The 19,710-nt window shown below is 39.9% G+C and overlaps 2 protein-coding genes across 7 annotated transcripts in view; both read right to left on the reverse strand.

Moving 5' to 3' along the window:
• LOC125896873 (uncharacterized) overlaps positions 1-8,301 on the reverse strand; it is a 36,850-nt gene extending 28,549 nt beyond the window's left edge. Inside the window, exons 1-7 of one of the 4 annotated variants that reach the window (XM_049589814.1) lie at positions 8,044-8,301; positions 7,479-7,814; positions 7,052-7,336; positions 6,866-6,913; positions 4,514-4,600; positions 4,370-4,398; positions 3,344-4,224 (exon numbers count right to left, since the gene is read on the reverse strand). In XM_049589814.1, the coding sequence (XP_049445771.1) occupies positions 4,147-4,224; positions 4,370-4,398; positions 4,514-4,600; positions 6,866-6,913; positions 7,052-7,336; positions 7,479-7,814; positions 8,044-8,116 (936 nt within the window). In that variant the 5' untranslated portion in view covers positions 8,117-8,301 and the 3' untranslated portion in view covers positions 3,344-4,146. Of the gene's footprint in view, positions 1-3,343; positions 4,225-4,369; positions 4,399-4,513; positions 4,601-6,865; positions 6,914-7,051; positions 7,337-7,478; positions 7,815-8,043 lie in introns of those variants that run through there. The other 3 variants (XM_049589811.1, XM_049589810.1, XM_049589813.1) reach the window with 3 other exon arrangements.
• A 6,149-nt stretch (positions 8,302-14,450) lies between these two features.
• Positions 14,451-18,456, reverse strand: LOC125896888 (uncharacterized). Of its 3 annotated transcripts, none has more exons than XM_049589846.1 (6): positions 17,024-18,456; positions 16,456-16,788; positions 16,044-16,313; positions 15,158-15,244; positions 15,035-15,063; positions 14,451-14,887 (listed from the first exon to the last, which is right to left on the reverse strand). In XM_049589846.1, the coding sequence occupies exons 1-6, from the start codon at positions 17,082-17,084 to the stop codon at positions 14,810-14,812; spliced, it is 858 nt and encodes a 285-aa protein (XP_049445803.1). In that variant the 5' UTR covers positions 17,085-18,456; the 3' UTR covers positions 14,451-14,809. The 3 variants fall into 3 exon arrangements, with proteins under 3 accessions (XP_049445803.1, XP_049445802.1, XP_049445804.1); XM_049589845.1 differs by having other exon boundaries at positions 16,456-16,791; positions 17,024-18,454; XM_049589847.1 differs by lacking the exon at positions 16,044-16,313 and having other exon boundaries at positions 16,456-16,791; positions 17,024-18,454.
• Between the last annotated feature and the right edge of the window lie 1,254 nt (positions 18,457-19,710).

Consider the following 19,710-nt stretch of genomic DNA (forward strand, 5'->3'; position numbering starts at 1 on the left):
TCCTGGCTGAAATTTTTGGCAACATTTTTTGTCACATAGAGAATAATTTGTGTCTGTTGGTAACGAAAGTACAGAAAAATGATGTGGAGTTCCCCAAGGCTCCATTCTTGTGCCTCTTGTTTCAAACTCTGCTCACACATAAAAAGAAAATGACAGTAGAACAGATGTTCACATTTAAATTAAAATTTCAGGATGGTCAGAGCAGCGGCCATTCTTAAATGTATTGTTGTTAACAGAGATGTTTATTCATGTATTTATTATTGTATATTACATACCTCCATTAATTTTCCAGTGTGGGGTAGGGTTAGGTTAGACAAGGAAGGAAGTTGCAAATGCAATTCTGCAATCATGGCCCTAAAATAAAGCTGAGTAACAGCTCATGGTGATGTTTGTGACATCACAAAGCAACTGGTGCAACAGGGTTATACTATGGAAAAATGATGATATCTGGTGGTGTAAGATTTTGTTGGTTCCTCATTGCAGCGTAGTGTTATTGTCTGAGAACTGAAGGGGAAGGAAAGTTATTTCCTTTTGACCCCTCCCCGGGGTATAAGGGACAGACAAAAATAACATTAAAAAATCAGAGTAGGCGGCAACCAATGTCCAACAAAATAAATAGAACAGAATTAGTGTACATATGTACAAGTCAAAGCAAATCAAGAGAAACTATTCAGGATTTTGCTTAAAAGTTTCAACAAATTTGACAAGACCTTTACTTTTTGAGATGACATTAACTTTTGAAACTTATAAATATTTGGATTTACTCTATAGAACTGTCCAACCAGCTATCTTCTCTCTTTGTTAAAAAAAGAACACACAAGTACATAATGATATTCGTCTCCTCGATTTCCAGTCAAACAAAGAGCACATTGCCGAAGGACATTTTCACGGTCATACCTGCGCTCAGAGATAGGTAACTTACGATTTCCACACCGAAACTTGGACAAAAGTTTGTTAAGACCTGCCGAAACTTTCGGCAGGTCTTAACATAATCAAATAAGGTTCAAAACTGAAATCCGTTTTAAACAATTTATAACTATCACATAAAGGGTTGCTTTGTAATTTCTCATGCTATGTAATTCCATGTCAGATAATCTACGTTCAGTCATTAATTTTTAATACTTACGGTTCATCTGTCCAGCATCATGCCATAAGTATGATAAACCACAATCATCAAGAATATTTTTAACTTTGGAAATCCATTTACACTTAAAAATATTGTCATCATACAAAATCTTGAAAACAATAAACACAATCAAAGAGATTTTTGTTGTATTATGACTAATTAAATGTACCCAAAAGTTAATCATTCTTATGTTTACCTTTAAATCTAGACTATTTCGACCAAACTCTCCACAAATAATACAATTTGCTGTGCGTTTATTAACATTAAGTAAACGTTTCAAAAAAGATCTGTGAAGCATTTCAATTGGTCAAGTTTATGAAATCCCCAGACTTCGCTTCCATATAAAAGAATAGGCACTATAAGCTGGTCAAATAACTCACATTGTATATCAACACGTAACTGTAATCTAGTAACTCTGTTTTCCAAGGAGAATAAAGCTCTTTTAGCTAGTTTAACTTGCTCAGCTATTGCTTTATCAAATCGTCCATTAAAATTAAATAACGTTCCAAGATAGTCATACTCAAAAGTAACTTCTAATTTATCTGAACCAAACTTAAATTCTGGGAGTATCCGTAATTTCCCCCTAGAGAAAATAACAACCTTTGTTTTGTCTGTGTTAACAGTTAAATACCAGTTTTTACAATAGGAATCAATTCTGAAGGAGTCTTTGCCAGTACAATCGTATCATCCGCGTAAAGCAGGACATATAATTTCAAATATATCCCTATTTCACCATTCATCACATTGCGGCATTCAGTTGAGAAAAGTTGAAGTCCTTTGTACCATTGACTCACATATTTTTCAAAGTCATTTAAATATAGTGCAAACAATAGTGGTGATAAATTATCCCCCTGACGCACTCCTACATTACATACAAATTGTTCAGATAAATCATAACCAGCTCTAACACAAGATTTGGCATTCTCATAAATATTATGTATCACATTTAATACCCTTCCATTTATACCAAGTGCAACTAATTTAAGCCATAATGATGACCTATCTACCAAATCAAATGCTTTTTTATAATCAACAAAAGTACAATATAGTCTTTTTTTCTTATGCAGGTACCATTCAACCAGTGAGTGAAGAACAAAAATATGGTCAAGGGTTGAAAAGCCTTTCCTAAACCCTGCCTGCTCTTCTCCAAGAATTCTTTCAGACTCTATATAAGCAGTTAGTTTATAACAGCCGTAAAAAGCTTACTAATACAACTAAGTAAAGTAATACCTCTGTAATTTTCAGGATCATTTACTGGTCCCTTGTTTTTGTATAGTGGTTTTATCACTCCAAAGCACCAGTCAGTGGGGACTATACCTGTTATCAGTACCAAATTAAAAAAAATAACGACAATGTTCAACACTTCCAAAGGGGAGTTCTTTATATATTCATTTATAACATCATCAATACCGTTTGCTTTTTTATTTTTTAATTTTTTTACCATTAGCTGTATTTCTTCCAAAGTAAACAAATCATTTATGTATTCATTTATAGGAGAGGTGACTTGTCTGAGGTCAAATTGCTGGTCTTCTGGTGTACAATTATCACTCGATTTTTGGCTGAGTTTTTTTTTGAGAATGTGGGTAACAACAGCAGCACAGCTCTGTAAAACACTTCATTTAAACTTGACATAACAAAAGAGTTACATGTAAAAAAAAATATGCTGATCTGTGTGCTGTCTCTTACCTCAATGAGCTGGCGACTTGCTGCACGTTAGTTTGTTTATAGCCTACAGAAGTTAGCTCACTACAACGGGTGCAATGGCAACAGTACACATAAAAATGGCCACTGCTCTGATCATCCTGATATTTTAATTTAAATGTGAATGTCTGTTCTACTGTTATTTTATTTTTATGTGTGAGCATTTACAGTTTGAAACAAGAGGCACAAGAATGGAGCCTTGGGGAACTCCACATCATTTTCCTGTGCTTTTGTTGCCAAGGGACACAAAGTATTCTTTATGTGACAGAAAATGTGTCAGAAAGTTCAACCATTACTGTAACAATCTGGCATGCAGCAGGACTACAGAAACAAGATGGCACTCAGTCATTGCTGGACAGAAAAACAAGTAAGAACAGGTTTGCACTCTGTATCCTGAATAATTCAGTCTTACAGTGTTTAAGAAATAACATGTGTAGCAAAGAAAATTAACTGTCCACTGTAAAATGTATGGTACAGTTGCACAAAACACAATGCAGGAGTGGTTATGAGGCACTTTTTAATTTGCAGATTATATAATTCTCAGTTACAATAAAAAGATTCACTGAAGGCTGAAAGCTCGTTCATACCAACACAACAACAAGTGAACAAAACATATTGGACTCTCAACTAACCTGTTCACAACAGTGCTATAAATGAAAATGAAATAATTTGTTCTGCACACAAAGAGATTAAAATACTCAGGCAAAGCTTTACCTTAACAAGCAACAAGTAAAATCTTAAAATCAAGTCTAAGTAGTTTAATTTAGACTTAAGTTTTTTAACATCTGAGAAACAACTTGAATTTATGCTACATATTGTCTTTTTCATTCATTCATTCATCTTCTAACCGCTTCATCCTCTTGAGGGTCGCGGGGGGGCTGGAGCCTATCCCAGCTACATCGGGCGAGAGGCAGGGTACACCCTGGACAGGTCGCCAGACTATCGCAGGGCTGACACATAGAGACAAACAACCATTCACGCTCACATTCACACCTACGGACAATTTAGAGTTACCAATTAACCTAGTCCCCAATCTGCATGTCTTTGGACTGTGGGAGGAAGCCGGAGTGCCTGGAGAGAACCCACGCTGACACGGGGAGAACATGCAAACTCCACACAGAAGGGCTCCCATGCCTGGGATCAAACCGGCAACCCTCTTGCTGTGAGGCGAGAGTGCTAACCACCACACCACCGTGCCGCCCATATTGTCTTTTTTCTTTAAGATATTTTTTGGGGCATTTTTGTCTTTATAGTTAGGACAGTTAAGCGTGAACCACCGACGCCCCTGTTTTTTCTTGTGAGCTGATGTTGAAGTTGGATCAGTGGAGTCTGATAAAAGCAGAAGGTTCTCCGACGTTTTCATAGGTGACTGTAACTTCATCTTCATCATGATGCACCTGTGAAAAACAACACAACACTGAGATAAAATGGAACAAATAAATAACTATAGTTGTGGCAGCAACTTAGATTCAAAACAATACTGTCAGTACTTTTTGTGAAATGCCAGAAACACAAGCATTATTACTCAGTTTTAAAACTCACAGCATCGTCCTCCATCTGTTTTTGGCTCCCTTAAAAAAAAACAAAAACAAAAACAAAAAAAAAACAAGAAAAAAGAATCGATTTACATTTCCACACTGTAAATCCTGGTTTATTAAGCCATGTTGTTTATAAAAACGATCTCACCTTTAGTTCTCTTCCATATGTTGACTGTGACAACACTTATTACGAGTGTTGCTAAAACCACAGACACAATAATGTACCTCCACCAACCTGAAAATTAGAATAAAAACATTTAAAACATTTTGGCTGCCGTGTTTGATCTATTTAATGTCCTGTAGTTAAAAGAGAATCAACATATGAAAAGGGAAAACCACTGAGCTAAGGCACACTAGTATTGAGCCAAGGATATATGGTTAAAATGCCTTTATTACAGGTGAAGGCCAGGTGGCCCCCTGACAGTTTGGCCCTGCCTTCAGGCCTGTAAAGTTATCCATCCATGTCGTCAGGGCATGGCGGGAAAAAGGAGTCAACCAGAGAGGAAAGTTGTGATCCATTACATAGACACCTAGTGGCCAGGAGGCTTTATTACATCAGCATGTCACAAAGTAAATCCACCACAAGTAGACTGTGGGGAAACAGGTGAATATTTACCTATATACCTGCACATGATTTAAGTTTTGGGATAGTGTTTTCACTGTTTCTCAATTTTCCTATTTTTTTTTCTTCTTAAAGATTGTACTTTGGGCTTTTTTGCCTTTAAAGATAGGACAGCATAGTGGTGATGTGGTGGACAGAGAGGGAACAACATGCAGCAAGGGGCCGCAGGATGGAGTTGAGCTTGCGGCTGTTGCAGCAAGGACTACGTTTTAATGCATAGGGCACCTGTTCAAACCACCAATCCTCCAACACTCCCTTGATTTTGCTATTTAAGATTACACAGTATCATACACATCCTACATCATTGACATTTTACTGTCTCGTAATCAAAGTACCGTTTCATCTCATATGATATGAAGCAGCCTACTTCATTCATGGTTCTGATGATGTCACTTGCAATTAACAGCCCTGCCTCTTTCACATGAATGCGCCCATGGCTGGATAAGAAAACCCAGGGTTGACTGAACTAGTTGATAACCAGCTTTGTAGTACTGGTTATCCAGATGGCAAATGTTAGGTTTAGTCAAACCAGATAATGAGGAGATATCCTGGGTAAGTACAGGCCTCGAGAGAGGTTGTAAAAACAGATATACATTTCTTCCCTGTTCCAAAACCAAAATCAAACCCTGAAAAGTGTAGGGCTAGCTAGCTAGCTACTGAAGATATAGCCTACTGAATGTATACACATGCTGCTTTTGCGTTTAATGATTATAACAGTGAATAAAGACCGACCCTGCTGTACAGGAACCAGTGAAGGGAAGCAGGGAAACTTTGCTGATATTCAACCAGCTGTGTGTCATCACAGTGTGCACAGATGAACGTTGTTTGACTTCGCCCAGAGATCCCTGCCCATCTGGTGGCAGAAGTCCGGGTGCTGGCAGCGGCATGGGGGTGAAGCCAAACACCGTTCATCTGCACACACTGTGATGCCACACAGCTGGTTCAATATTGGTGAAGTTTCTCTTTATATTCATTGTCTTGTGTGTCGATCAGCAGTGATGTGGTGGTTCACTTTTACACTGTGATCTGTAGCCTATAGTTCGGCTTTAGCTTCTAACTATCTTTGTCTTTTTAACCTGTTGTTGCTGCTGAGTTAGTTTGACGTCCTGGATATATCCTTCAAACACAGACTGTAGACCCCTCTGTCTGCTTCTCTCTGGAATCACTGTTTCATTTTCCCAAAAATTACGATAATATTTCTTCAGGGAGTGCAGTTAGTGACAGTGTTGGCTCCATGCTTACTCCATCAGCTTGTCGGACCCCATCACAAATGGGCAGGGCTTAGTAAAAGGTCAATTCTAGCCGGGAGAAGCTTAAGCTGGTTGCAATATGCAATTCACCACTAGATGACACCAAATTCCCTAAATCTTAGACACTTCACTTTGGCAGAATGGGCGCACCCTCCTCCTCCACATCCACCTCCAGTCATTGTATCCAGAGCACGGAGCTCATCAAAAGTCCCCTCCTCATCACATCAGTATCCCCAGCACCCTCTTCATCACCACCACCACCACCACCATCAGCATCTAGACTCCATAGGAGGTGTTCCCTATCCTACTTCAGGACCCCCCTTAAAGTATATCACATCAAGATGGGGTCTTATCACTAAAGACTATTCACATTTTTCATACTTTTTTGCACATCTGAATAATCATTCTTTTACTCAGCCTCTCATGATACTCTTTGAAAAATGCTTTTTTTCTACATTCTTTCTTCACCAAATCCAATCCACTCTGAGAAGTTAAGAAATACCAAGGTTTCAGAATCAGATGTGTGTGGATAAGATAATATCTCCACCCACAGCCAGGTGTCAGTCTCACTTTCATACCTCAGGCTGGCTGCAAACTTCATAATGAGAGAGAAGTGGTAAGTCATTACCTTGTTTTGGAGCAGATGTTGTATTGTTTCTTCCTGCTGATGTGCTTCCTGTTAAATATGATATGAAATAACAAAACACAACAGATGTTGCGATAAGATACTTCTTTTTTAGCATCTGAAGAGACTTAGCAAGAAAAAATAATGCAATAATACAATTTCAAATCCATCAAGTAAAATCAAACGTACCTGTTTTCTCACATGAGGACTGAGGGCCAACATCACACAGCAGTGTTTTTCCATTCTTTTTATCTGTCACATTGCACTTCAGTGACTCATAATACTTTGACTTCTGATTAGGATGAGGAATAAATCTTAAAGTGGATGAACAGGTATGCAGTGATATCTCCACATCACTCTTATTACCCTCATACAACCACTCCACTGTGTGTTCACACCCTTCATTTGCCAACCTTTCATATGCCAACACAGAGCAGAACAAGATGACCAGAACATCACTCTGACGTTCAGTCACTGTTGAAGATGGAGATATTGTGAGAGAAAGACAACAAGAGTAAAATTAACTTCATCACTGTAATCATAATTACTGTAATGTTTCAGTATATTGTTCTAACAAGACAGTTTGAGCTGAAAACATTATGATGGAAATACTCACGGGTAACAACAGACAGATGAACCTGAGAGTCTGAAACTTGTTGTCCTGATCTGAACTGTCTGCAGCTGTAACGTCCAACATCGTCATGTGTGACCTTCTTTATAACCAGAGAACAGTCTGCTGTAACACTCAGTCTGCTGGATTTAGCTTTTCCAATCACATTGTTACTAATCTGCCCATGACTGATCAGCTCTTCTGCTGTTTTCCCCAAAGAACGACTGGAAAGCCAAGAAGTACCGCTGCATTTATCCTGATTGTTTATCACATTTCCACAAGGCAAAGTGACTTCATCTCCAGCTCTGACAGTGAAGGAGAGGCGGGTTTGTCCAGTTACTGCTGTTGAAGATGAGAGAGGATTTATATATATAAACAAACTGTGATAAGAACATGAATTTTATGTTCACAGTTATGTGTGAGAAAAATATGAAATATAACAAACAGCAGTAAATGTCCTTTTCACATGGTCATAACAAACAGTAAACTGTCTCACTTAAATCAACGTTAGTTACTGAACTACTATGAGTCATTTTTTTTAAAGTCATGTATGTGTTGTGTATGTCCTTACCTGTAAACTGAAGCAAGAGTATCAAAAATCTAGTAAAGATTAAAGTCTTGTTAATCCATCTGAATTCACCCATAGTGCCTCTGTGTCTCTATCTCTCGTTCTCACATCCTCAACTGTCAACGATTCTGACCTAATGCTTCTTTAAGAGAGATACAGAGTTTACTTCCCATTAATAGTGTCACTTCCCTTCTGTGACTTTAATCTTTTTTTAATCTTTCTTCAAGTTTTTCAGCCAACAGCCAAAGAGCCACAGGTCAGTGTGGAGATAAAGGATATGAGCCACTGATGTGCTTTTGGGGGAGTTCCCCGCCCTACAGATGGTGTGAAGGAGATGTGTTGCTCTGTCACCTCGCCCACCAGAATCTGACACCTGAAGCCACTGGTGCAATGTGGTCGTACTTGGGAAAATTATGATGATATTCTAGTTTTGAGAATTTGTTGGTTCCTCATTGCAGCTCAGTGTTATCTTGTCAGAACTGAAGGGGGAAGTGTTGTGGTCATGATGTGGGTATCAACAGCAGCAGAGCTCTGGAGGTTTTACCCTCTAATGGTGAGTTGAGCTGTAGCAGTGGCCACTGACCTTCTTCTTTTGCTAAATATAACTTCTTCTTTTGAAAGAAGAGGCCCAACAGTTTATCTTTGTAAATTAGACCTAAACCAAAGTGGAAATTTTTCCAGAAATTACCACCATAAACAAACTGCTGATCACAGAAATAAACAATGACTGGTTACATCTCTGCTGGACAATAACAGTAAGAACACGTATGAACAGTTTTACATTCTGTACCCTGAATAATTCAGTTTTACAGAAATTAAGATATAACATCAACAGCAAAGGAACTTACTTGTCATACAAAACACAACTCTGCAGACACCCACCATCTTTCCACTGCCACCTTCCACCAGGTGAATCAAGAAGCCTCACTGGTGATCAGACACCTTCCTGCAGCATGTTTAGATCAAATCAAGATGTTTGCCAAAACAAGAATTAAGAGTGAGTTCAGACACTAATGTATGGAGGGGTTTGTAATGTTGCTGTCCATGGTGGAGGATGAATTCACTTGAAGTCACACTTACGTAACTGTTTGAAAGCCACGTTCTTTATTTAAATACAAAGCATGAACAAAACAAATGACACAAACATTTTTACAGTTAAAATCATCACTCAGAGTGAATTTCTAAACATGTTGCTGACATATGGTCAACAGTCAGAGCTTCGAGAAATCCTTCAGGGCTGTCATTTAAGAAATATGTACATGCAATAAAAAATTTAGTTACTTATGTTGTTTGTTTAGTTGTTGTTAGATGCAGTCAGTGGGAAACAAATAAAGCATCAAAGGTTGTACAGACATTCATGGTGCCAAGATGATGATTGCTAATGAATTTGTTGATCTCAAGGTTTCTCCACCACCTTGAGTTTGAAAATTTTAACAAGTTAAAATTTGAATTTTTCCAAGACTTTGATTTATCACTAAATACCTGCACACTAATGACATTTCAATCAACCAGTGTACTTTGGAATTTGAACTAGTTAGCAAATGTTCCCATGCTAACATGCTATCTTTATCCTTTTTTATTTCTTTTTTCTTTTTAAAGATGCACTGGTCAGAGTGGCAGCAAGTCTGAGAAGTTCCTGTTTTTGAATCACATTTGAGTCTGTTTTTTTTTTTTTTTTTTTTAATCATTGATATCCTTTCCAATGTGATGAGTAAAGTCGTGTACAACAGGGATGATCTTCTGGCTCTGAGAAGAACCACTCATGGAGTCAGACACCCGATACTGGCTGAGCTGAGGAAGCCGTTCAGAGGCTGCAGAGCAGGAGCTAAGCTAAAGGCTAGGAGGTGGAGATACAAGCCTTACCTAACTATCCATCTTATTGCTTATGCTTATTGCTGGGTAGTCAGAAGAGCTGTAGACCTCTGTGAACGTCTCAGTTATTGTAATCATGCACGAGGTACCACAGATATAGGAAATATTAACAATACAACTTAAAGCCCCGACAAGGAACTTTCATTTTGAGTTGATTTTGGCGACCCTGTGGACAAAAGCGGTAGTGTTTTGCCAGAATGAAGCCTACATTTCCCATGAGCTCTAGCGCGTATTGTCGTAAAGACCCTTACCTGGCTCGCGCATGTGTTTGTTTTGGGGATGAATGAAATAACAAGATGGGAAAACTTTTCCCCCCGCTCCTATCAGGGATCCCAGCTCACCTCTGCCGTGCCCCAGCTCCACCTCTCCGGCGTAAGCGCCACTGCCGCCGGGGTAAACGCAGCGGTCGGCTGGTAAGGTTGAAGGCCTGTTTGGCGAGCACTTCCACAGCTTCTTGGACTGAGTATGAAGCGGTGCCTCTCCTCTTTATTTCTCGGCACTCACTGGACCCTGTCGACGCCTGGCTGGTACCTGTTGTTGGCCCGGATGAGGTGTTCCAGCCCCGCGGCCCCTGCTCTCCTCGTCCCCGGTTCCGCGGGGTGAATCTGCGCAACCTGTGGCCTCTCTGGCTGACTGTTGGTGAGTCCAGTGCTTTCACAGAACTTTTACCCGATGATTGCTGCTATTTTAACTCCCCGCGGAGGTCGGGCCGAGGAGGAGGAATAGCGAGTGCCGTAAATCGTTTCGTCCTGGAAGCGACCTGGGGCGGACCCGTAGACAGTTTCCTAAAGGTATGGATATACACTCTATAGAAATAGCTTATCTTCACACCGATGGCCTCATTTGCTGTTGTAGGTCACGCACAGACAGCAGAAACGAGAGACTTTTGCATATCCAGTTAAAAGTTCCTTGTAGCAGCTTTAAGCTGAAGTTAATTATTTTATTTGAACTTAGTTTTTGTCATTTCAAGTCCTGCAGGGATCAATGGACGTAAATGCTGGTGGATGACAGCTGCTAGCTTTGCTGCTGTTACCTGCCAGCAAGCAGAGCTACCTGCTAACAGCCACTGTTGCAACAAAAAAATGCTGCAAATCCAATTAACAGCTCCACCATCACAGTCACGGCTGCTTATTCATTGTCCAATCACAGCTAACGACTCACGCTAACAGCTAGTGAAACATCCTTTAGGCCTGTCGATGTCTCGTCTTTATGATGGAATAAAAAGTTCTTTCAGGAACATTTTTCATCAGAGTTTTCATGATAGAGTTTTGAAAGTTAACACACAAAACTGACTAAATTAAAGTGACACCCACCCAGACCTTCGACCCTCAATGAGAGCGAAGAAAACTCCCATTATGAGGCCAATGAAGGAAGAAACCTTGGGAGGGCCCACTCAAAGAGAGATCCCCCTCCAGGACGATCAGCTGATGGGTGCCACTGTCTCATTGTCTGTGTCAGTCTTTATCTCTCATCTTAACATCTGCGTCGTCTGCAGCTCTCCTGTTCCTCACTGTCTTGCTGTGATCTCTTTCTTCATCCTCCTGGCTGTGGGTCCTCCTCCTCCTCTGCCTTCTCCTCCTCCTCGCTGTTAATGTGTCCTGCAGCACCTGCATCTTCAGCCACATCAGTAAGGCCACTACTGTGAACAAGATGGTGGCCAGGTGTAACGGTGAAAGTGTCCGAGCTGCTGTCGTCACACCATCTTTGTTTCTTGCTGATTTTCTCGTCTTCAGCAACCTCAGCACTTTCTGTTTGCTCTGTGAAATCCTCACTGTCCGCACTGTTCCTCCATTTTGACTGACTTGCAATGAAGTGGCTTGTGAAACTCAAATCACAGACCAGTTATGAATGAATGGTTTTTGTCTTCCACTCTATGTTTGTGCTAAATTTCTGCTCTTAAGAGGCAATAAAGGATTAAATATCAGTGCATAAGTTGAAGGAGCTGACGGGATCACATTTCACTGAGTTGTACCTTGTATGACCTCATGTGATAAATAATCACAGTAATGATTGATTGATTGATTGATTGATTGACTGATAAATCCTACTCTTACATTTACAGGACAATAATCTGTCTGATGTATTACTTACAGTACAGTATAGCTGACCCAGTGATACATTGGATGAGCCTTAATAACTGTACTTCTGCAAATCTGAGGTACCTCTACTTTACTTCAATATTTCTATTTTCTGCTACTTTTTGCTTCTACTCCATTACATTTCAGAGGGAAATAATGTACTTTTTACTCCACTATATTTATCTGACAGCTTTAGTTACTACTTACTTTGTAGATTCAGATTAACAATACAAAATATAAGCAATAAAAAAAAAAAATCAGAATAACAACAGTGCTTTACTGGTCCACAGGGAAAATCACCAACTACCCAGCAGGAGTATGTAAAGTAACATATATACATTAAAACTGGTTTATTTAGGCCTGCCAGGTGCAGCATCAAAGCAATGAACTTGTGAATCAGCAATCACAATTAGTCATTCATACACACACACACACACACATACATATCTAACATATGTATATATATATATACGTATATATAGATATGGTACACATTACAAACTGAACATTACATTAAATAATTGGATATACATCGTAATTAGTGTTTAATGTTGTCAGTGCCAACAAAACAGGCGACATGCTGTCTGTCCCTCCCACCATCAAATCAAAACATTTCTACTGGAGTCAGACATGCTCGGAACCACGCTACACTAAGCTAGCTGGTTCCAATATGGTTAGTAACACCATGACCAGACCAGAAATAAAAGATCCTCCGATAACCTACAGGTCTGGCATTTGGAGCCACTTTGGTTTTGTTGTGAATTATGAGGGTGATGACGAGATTGAGTGGTGTATACAAACACTGAGCCAAAGAATGAGCTGCCCATTGGTTCGACAGCCCATTGGTTCGACATCCCATTGTTACGACCATATTAAACCCATTGTTCCGAAGTCCCGTTGTTCCGAAATCATCATGATGCCCTGTGGTTAAGGTCTGGTTAGGTTAAGGCACAAAAACCACTTGGTTAGGGTCAGGAAAAGATCATGGTGTGGGTTAAAATGAAAAAGAAAGTGACAAACACATAAGCTGTGAGCCTCAAGCCTTTCCCAGCTGACCCAGAGCCGGTCACGGCGCACCATCAACGTAGAAATACGCCCGTCGGGAGCCAATCAGCACTGCAGACAGTCGGACTAATGGGATGTCGATCCAATGGGCTGTCGGACCAATGACATAGACCCTTACAGACTCCCCTTAGCAGTTAACCCAGTAGCACAGTAATATACATGACCACCCAGCTGAACCATGAGCTGCTGCTAAGCCACAGACTCTCTTTAGCTGCTAGGCCACACACACACGGTTGTACAGCACACACACCCCAAACCAGGGACAGGAGCCACTTTGGGCTACAGCCTCTTGTTTAGCAGCTAACATTATCACAAATCACACATCCACAGCAGTTAGCAGTAACAGCTAACGGGCCGGGTAGCTGATTCAGCAAGAAAGACTAAACAGTACGTTAGTGACGACTGTTTAGCTTGTGTTTATATGATTGTGGCATTTAACAGAGATGTTTATTCATGTATTTATTATTGTGTATTACACATACCTCCATTAATTTTCCAGTGTGGGGTAGGGTTAGGTTAGACGAGGAAGGAAGTTGCAATGCAATTCTGCAATCATGGCCCTAAAATAAAGCTGAGTAACAGCTCATTGTGATGTTTGAGACACTGCACAAAATCCCCAAAATTAGTCAAACTCCTCACCCACAAGAATTTGACACCTGAAGCCACTGGTGCAATATGGTCATACTGTGGAAAAATGATGATATCTGGTGGTGTAAGATTTTGTTGGTTCCTCATTGCAGCGTAGTGTTATTGTCTGAGAACTGAACGTGAAGTGTTTGGTGAGACTGTGGGTAACAACAGCAGCACAGCTCTGTAAAACACTTGATTTAAACTTGACATAACAAAAGAGTTACATGTAAAAAATATGCTGATCTGTGTGCTGTCTCTTACCTCAATGAGCTGGCGACTTGCTGCAAGTTAGTTTGTTTATACAGAAGTTAGCTCACTACAACGGGTGCAATGGCAACAGTACTCATAAAAATGGCTGCTGCTCTGATCATCCTGATATTTTAATTTAAATGTGAATGTCTGTTCTACTGTCATTTTATTTTTATGTGTGAGCATGTACAGTTTGAAACAAGAGGCACAAGAATGGAGCCTTGGGGAACTCCACATCATTTTCCTGTGCTTTTGTTGCCAAGGGCCAAGTATTCTTTATGTGACAGAAAATGTGCCAGAAAGTTCAACCATTAACAATCTGGCATGCAGCAGGACTACAGAAACAAGATGGCACTCAGTCATTGCTAGACAGAAAAACAAGTAACATGTTTACACTCTGCATCTTGAATAATTCAGTCTGACAGTGTTTAAGAAATAATATGTGTAGCAAAGAAAATTAAATGTCCACTGTAAAATGTATGGTACAGTTGCACAAAACACAATGCAGGAGTGGTTATGAGGGACTTTTTAATTTGCAGATTATATAATTCTCAGTTAAAATAAAAAGATTCACTGCAGGCTGAAAGCTCATTCATACCAACACAACAAGTGAACAAAACATATTGGACTCCCAACTAACCTGTTCACAACAGTGCTATAAATGAAAATGAATTAATTTGTTCTGCACACAAAGAGATTAAAATACTCAAGCAAAACTTCACCTTAACAAGAAACAAGTAAAATCTTAAAATCAAGTCTAAGTAGTTTAACTGGAAAACAATTTAGCCTTAAGTTTTTTAACATCTAAGAAATGACTGAAATTTATGTTACACATTGTTTTTTCTTCTTTTGTTGTGAGCTGATGTTGAAGTTGATCAGTGGAGTCTGATGGAAGCAGAAGGTTCTCCGATGTTTTCATAGGTGACTGGACCTTCATCTTCATCATGATGCACCTGTGAAAAACAACACAACACACTGAGATAAAATGGAACAAATAAATAACTAGCTGTGGCAGCAACTTAGATTCAAAACAATACTGTCAGTACTGTTCGTGAAATACCAGAAACACAAGCATTTGATGACTCAGCTTTAAAACTCACAGCATCGCCCTCCATCTTTGTGTGGCTCCCTTAAAAAACAAGAAAAAAGACTCGATTTTAGTTTCCACACTGTAAATCCTGGTTTATTAATTAAGCCATGTTGTTTATAAAAAATGATCTCACCTTTAGTTCTCTTCCATATGTTGACTGTGACAACACTAATTATGAGTGTTGCTAAAACCACAGACACAATAATGTACCTCCACCAACCTGAAAATTAGAATAAAAACATTTTGGCTGCAGTGTCTGATCTATTTAATGTCCTGTATTTAAAAGAGAATCAACATATGAAAAGGGGAAACCACTGAGCTTATTTAAGGCACACTAGCATTGAGCCAAGGATATATGGTAAAAATGCCTTTATTACTTTAAGCACATCAGTTAAAAATCACAAAAGCAGAACACAGACAAGTGTTGACTCACACTGGGTCTTCCTCAGACATGAGCAGATTATGAGACAGTGGGCCACTGGGCAGAAATATACACAGGGCCCCACCATCTCTCTGACATAAGAGCACCACACGCAGACTTTATGGTGGTTCTGTATCTCTTTGTAGTAATTACGCATCTTTTTGTGGGTTTTGAGTCTCTTCCTGGTCAGTATGTGTTAATGTCAGTGACATTTTGCAGGTGAAGGCCAGGTGGCCCCCTGACAGTTTGAGCCTGTGCCCAGTAGGCCTGTTAAGTAATCCATCCATGTCCTCAGGGCATGGCTGGAAAAAGTTGTATTTCGTTATATAGACACCTAGTGGCCACAAGGCTATATCACATATGCATGTCACGAAGTAAATATATAAGCAACCCCATTGTAGATTACTGCCACCCAGTGTACAGAAAGTGTACTACACTAAAATTACACAAAGGCAAACAAACAGATAAATGTCTCGAACAAATTGAATTTGAAAGCAGCTTTTAGACATGTTTCTGTTGTTTGCCATCTGAAGGACTAAAAAAGAAAGAATAACCTAATATTAAAAAACTGAAATCCATCAAATAAAACCAAACGTACTTGTTTTCTCATATGAGGACTGAGGGCCAACATCACACAGCAGTGTTTCTCCATTCTTTTTATCTGTCACGTTGCACTTCAGTAACTCATAATACTCTGACTTCGGATAAAGATGAGGAGTAAATAACACAGAGACTTCACAGGTACGAAATGTTATCCCAACGTCACGCTTATCACCCTCATACAACCACTCCACTGTGTGTTCACACCCTTCATATGTCCACACAGAGCAGTCCAAGATGACCATATTGTCAAACTCATGTTCAGTCACTGGTGAAGATGGAGATATTGTGAGAGAAAGACAACAAGAGTAAAATTAACTTCAGCACTGTAATCATAATTATTGTAATGTTTCAGTATATTGTTCTAACAAGACAGTTTGAGCTGAAAACATTATGATGGAAATACTCACTGTTGATAACAGACAGATCAACCTGAGAGTCTGAAACTTGTCGTCCTGATCTGAACTGTCTGCAGCTGTAACGTCCAACATCGTCATGTGTGACCTTCTTTATAACCAGAGAACAGTCTGCTGTAACACTCAGTCTGCTGGATTTAGCTTTTCCAATCACACTGTTACTAATCTGCCCATGACTGATCAGCTCTTCTGCTGTTTTCCCCAAAGAACCACTGGAAAGCCAAGAAGTACCTCTGCATTTATCGTGACTGTTTATCACATTTCCACAAGGCAAAGTGACGTCATCTCCAGCTCTGACAGTGAAGGAGAGGCGGGTTTGTCCAGTTTCTGCTGTTAAAGATGAGAGAAAATATGTATAAACAAACTGTGATAAGAATATGACTTTCATGTTCACAGCTGTCAATGAAAATAATATTAAACAAAACAAATAATAGCAAATGTCCCTTAAAAGAATCCACTCGACATGCCATGATCATAACAAACAGCAAACTGTCTCACTTAGTTACTGAAATACTATCAGCAGTGTTTCTTTCAGTCATGTATGTGTTATGTATGTCCTTACCTGTAAACTGCAGCACGAGGATCAAAAATAAAGTCTTGTTAATCCATCTGAATTCACCCATAGTGCCTCTGTGTCTTTATCTCTCGTCCTCACATCCTCAACTGTCAACAATTCTGATCTTATGCTTCTTCAAGAGAGATACAGACAGGGGCGGACTGGGACTAAAAAACAGCCCTGGACTTTGACTCGGCCCAGCCCACAACAACTGGTGCGCATACGGTATGCGCTTCCTTCTTCAATTTGATTGGCGGCCCGCCGGCTCATAGATATCTTTGGGCCGGCTGGCATCCAATTTAAAGGCTGCCACCTAGCGGACTAGACGTGGAACAGTAGATTATTAGGGAGAAAAAGGGAAAAAACAAAACAAAAACAAAAAAAACCCAACCAAACAAAACAAAACAAAAACGGTGATGACTGCGTGGCGGCCACCGGCCATCCTGTGATTCTCCAGAACCTCCAGATGGCCAGTCCGCCCCTGGTACAGAGTTTACTTCCTGTAACTTCTCGTTATCAGTAAGTGTTATTTCCTTTCCGTGACTTTAATCTTTTTTTTTAATCTTTGTTCAAGTTGTTGAATTGATGTAGACAGATAAGCTTTTCATCTCTGAGTTTCATTTAAATATCTAAACAGCCAAAGAGCCACAGGTCAGTGTGGAGATAAAGGACATGAGCCACTGATGTGCTTTTGGGGGAGTTCTCCGCCCTACAGATGATGTGAAGGAGATGTGTTGCTCTGTCTGATGACCACACCTCGTTTTTTAGTCAGAGCTCAATAAGAGAAGCTTCAGGTCAAAATGTAAACATCTCTCACAGAGGGAATCTTTATGGTGTCAGCTGTAACATAAAAATGAGTCAAACTCCTCGCCCACCAGAATCTGACATCTGAAGCCACTGGTGCAATGTGGTCGTACTGGGGAAAATGATGATGATATCTATTGGTTTGAGAATATTTGGTTGCTAATCGCAGCTCAGTGTTATTTTCTGAGAACTGAAGAGGAAGTGTTTTGGTGAGGATGTGGGTAACAACAGCAGCAGAGCTCTGGAGGTTTTACAATATTGTAATAAATACGGGTTTTCCTAATTTAGCAGAAAGTACTGCTATGTCAGCCCTTCAAATAACCACAGTTGCGGGTAAGTAATATACAAAAAATAATCTTTATTAATTCATCACAAAAGGGAAACATTTCCTAAAAAGTGAGGAGAGCTCAGGAAAGTACGGGGCAACCAGTCACCCCAGGACAACAGGTCCAATTAATTTTGCGACTCCTGCACACAGACCATTAAGGCATACTTTACACCCTTTAAGAGGCACTGCAACTCAACACAGCACACAGATTGAGAACCCACTACATACAGGCCTAAACCCAACGAGTGTCCCACCAGCTGAGTTGTTCCTCCCCTATAGCCCTCCCTCTCCACACTGTTAAAACAATGAAATAGGTCGACCTACACACAATCTAAAAATACAGTCATACAACTAATAACAGTTACAAACAGTTATACTTAACTTGCCCGCCCGGCGAGACCCTCCCCCGGGGTCTGAGCTTGGGTCACCGTCACTCCCCGGGGAAACGGCTTGGTTGAACGGCGTGAACAGTATCCGGCCACGGCCAGTCAGTGTCACAGCAGGCAGCAACACACGGAGCGATAGCGGCTCCCGCACTCTCTAAACCCGGCCCTAATCTAACTACAGGAGGCAACAGACCTCACCTCCTAACGCAGGAACAGCTAACCCCCCTGGCTACCTGTCTTCACCGCCGGCAGTGAGAGGGACCCAACTGCAGTCAAGATGGCCGCCGCCATATATCTAGTCTATACCGGAAAGTTGGAAAGTCCCAAGCGGAAGTTTCTTCTTCGTGTAATTTTTTGCTTATTCCGCGGCCATACTGATTAGCAGGTTGTGTTCAGAGAACGAGAGAACGGTAAGAAAAATAGTCCTTTAATTATCATCCAACGAGTGTGGTATGGTTTCTAAGATGTAATTCGTGATATTTACACATGCGATGCATCGAAGAATTAGAGTGTCCTGTCTTGTGAAGGCTGTTTCTCCGCTTGACTCGATGGTCTGGGCTAACGTTAGTTTAGCCAAAGAAAGTACGCTAATGGATTTGGCAAAGTCGTATGGCAATTTTTTCAGCGTTTTTGGTGTGTGTATTACCCTATACACACACACGCGCATATTTATTTCTTACATATATATGTATGTGTGTGTATAACTATATATATATATATATATATATATATGTATATATATATATATGACGGTAAGATATATAACGGTATATATATATATATATATATATATGGTCACATTATTATTACCATCAAGGAACATATCTGTTGCCCGGACATAGAACTGTTGGCTGTTGGACTCAGGCCGTGTTATTTGCCAAAGGAGTTTTCACATGCCATTATTATGACTGTGTACATCCCTCCTCATCCTCATCCATCCTTCAATCATGTCACCATGGCAACGACACTTTGTTTTTTTTTTTACACTAGTATGCGTGCCACTGCTGTAACATAAATAATTTCCCCTCGGGGATCAATAAAGTATTTCTGATTCTGATTCTGATTCTGATTGTTGCATATATTCTATTGTATTGTACATATTGTTGTACATTTTATATTTCTATATGTTATATATTATACTACAGTCTTTGTTGAATAGGAGCAACTGTAACACT

The sequence above is a fragment of the Epinephelus fuscoguttatus genome, linkage group LG11, assembly GCF_011397635.1.
Source record: "Epinephelus fuscoguttatus linkage group LG11, E.fuscoguttatus.final_Chr_v1".
NCBI lineage: Eukaryota > Metazoa > Chordata > Actinopteri > Perciformes > Serranidae > Epinephelus > Epinephelus fuscoguttatus.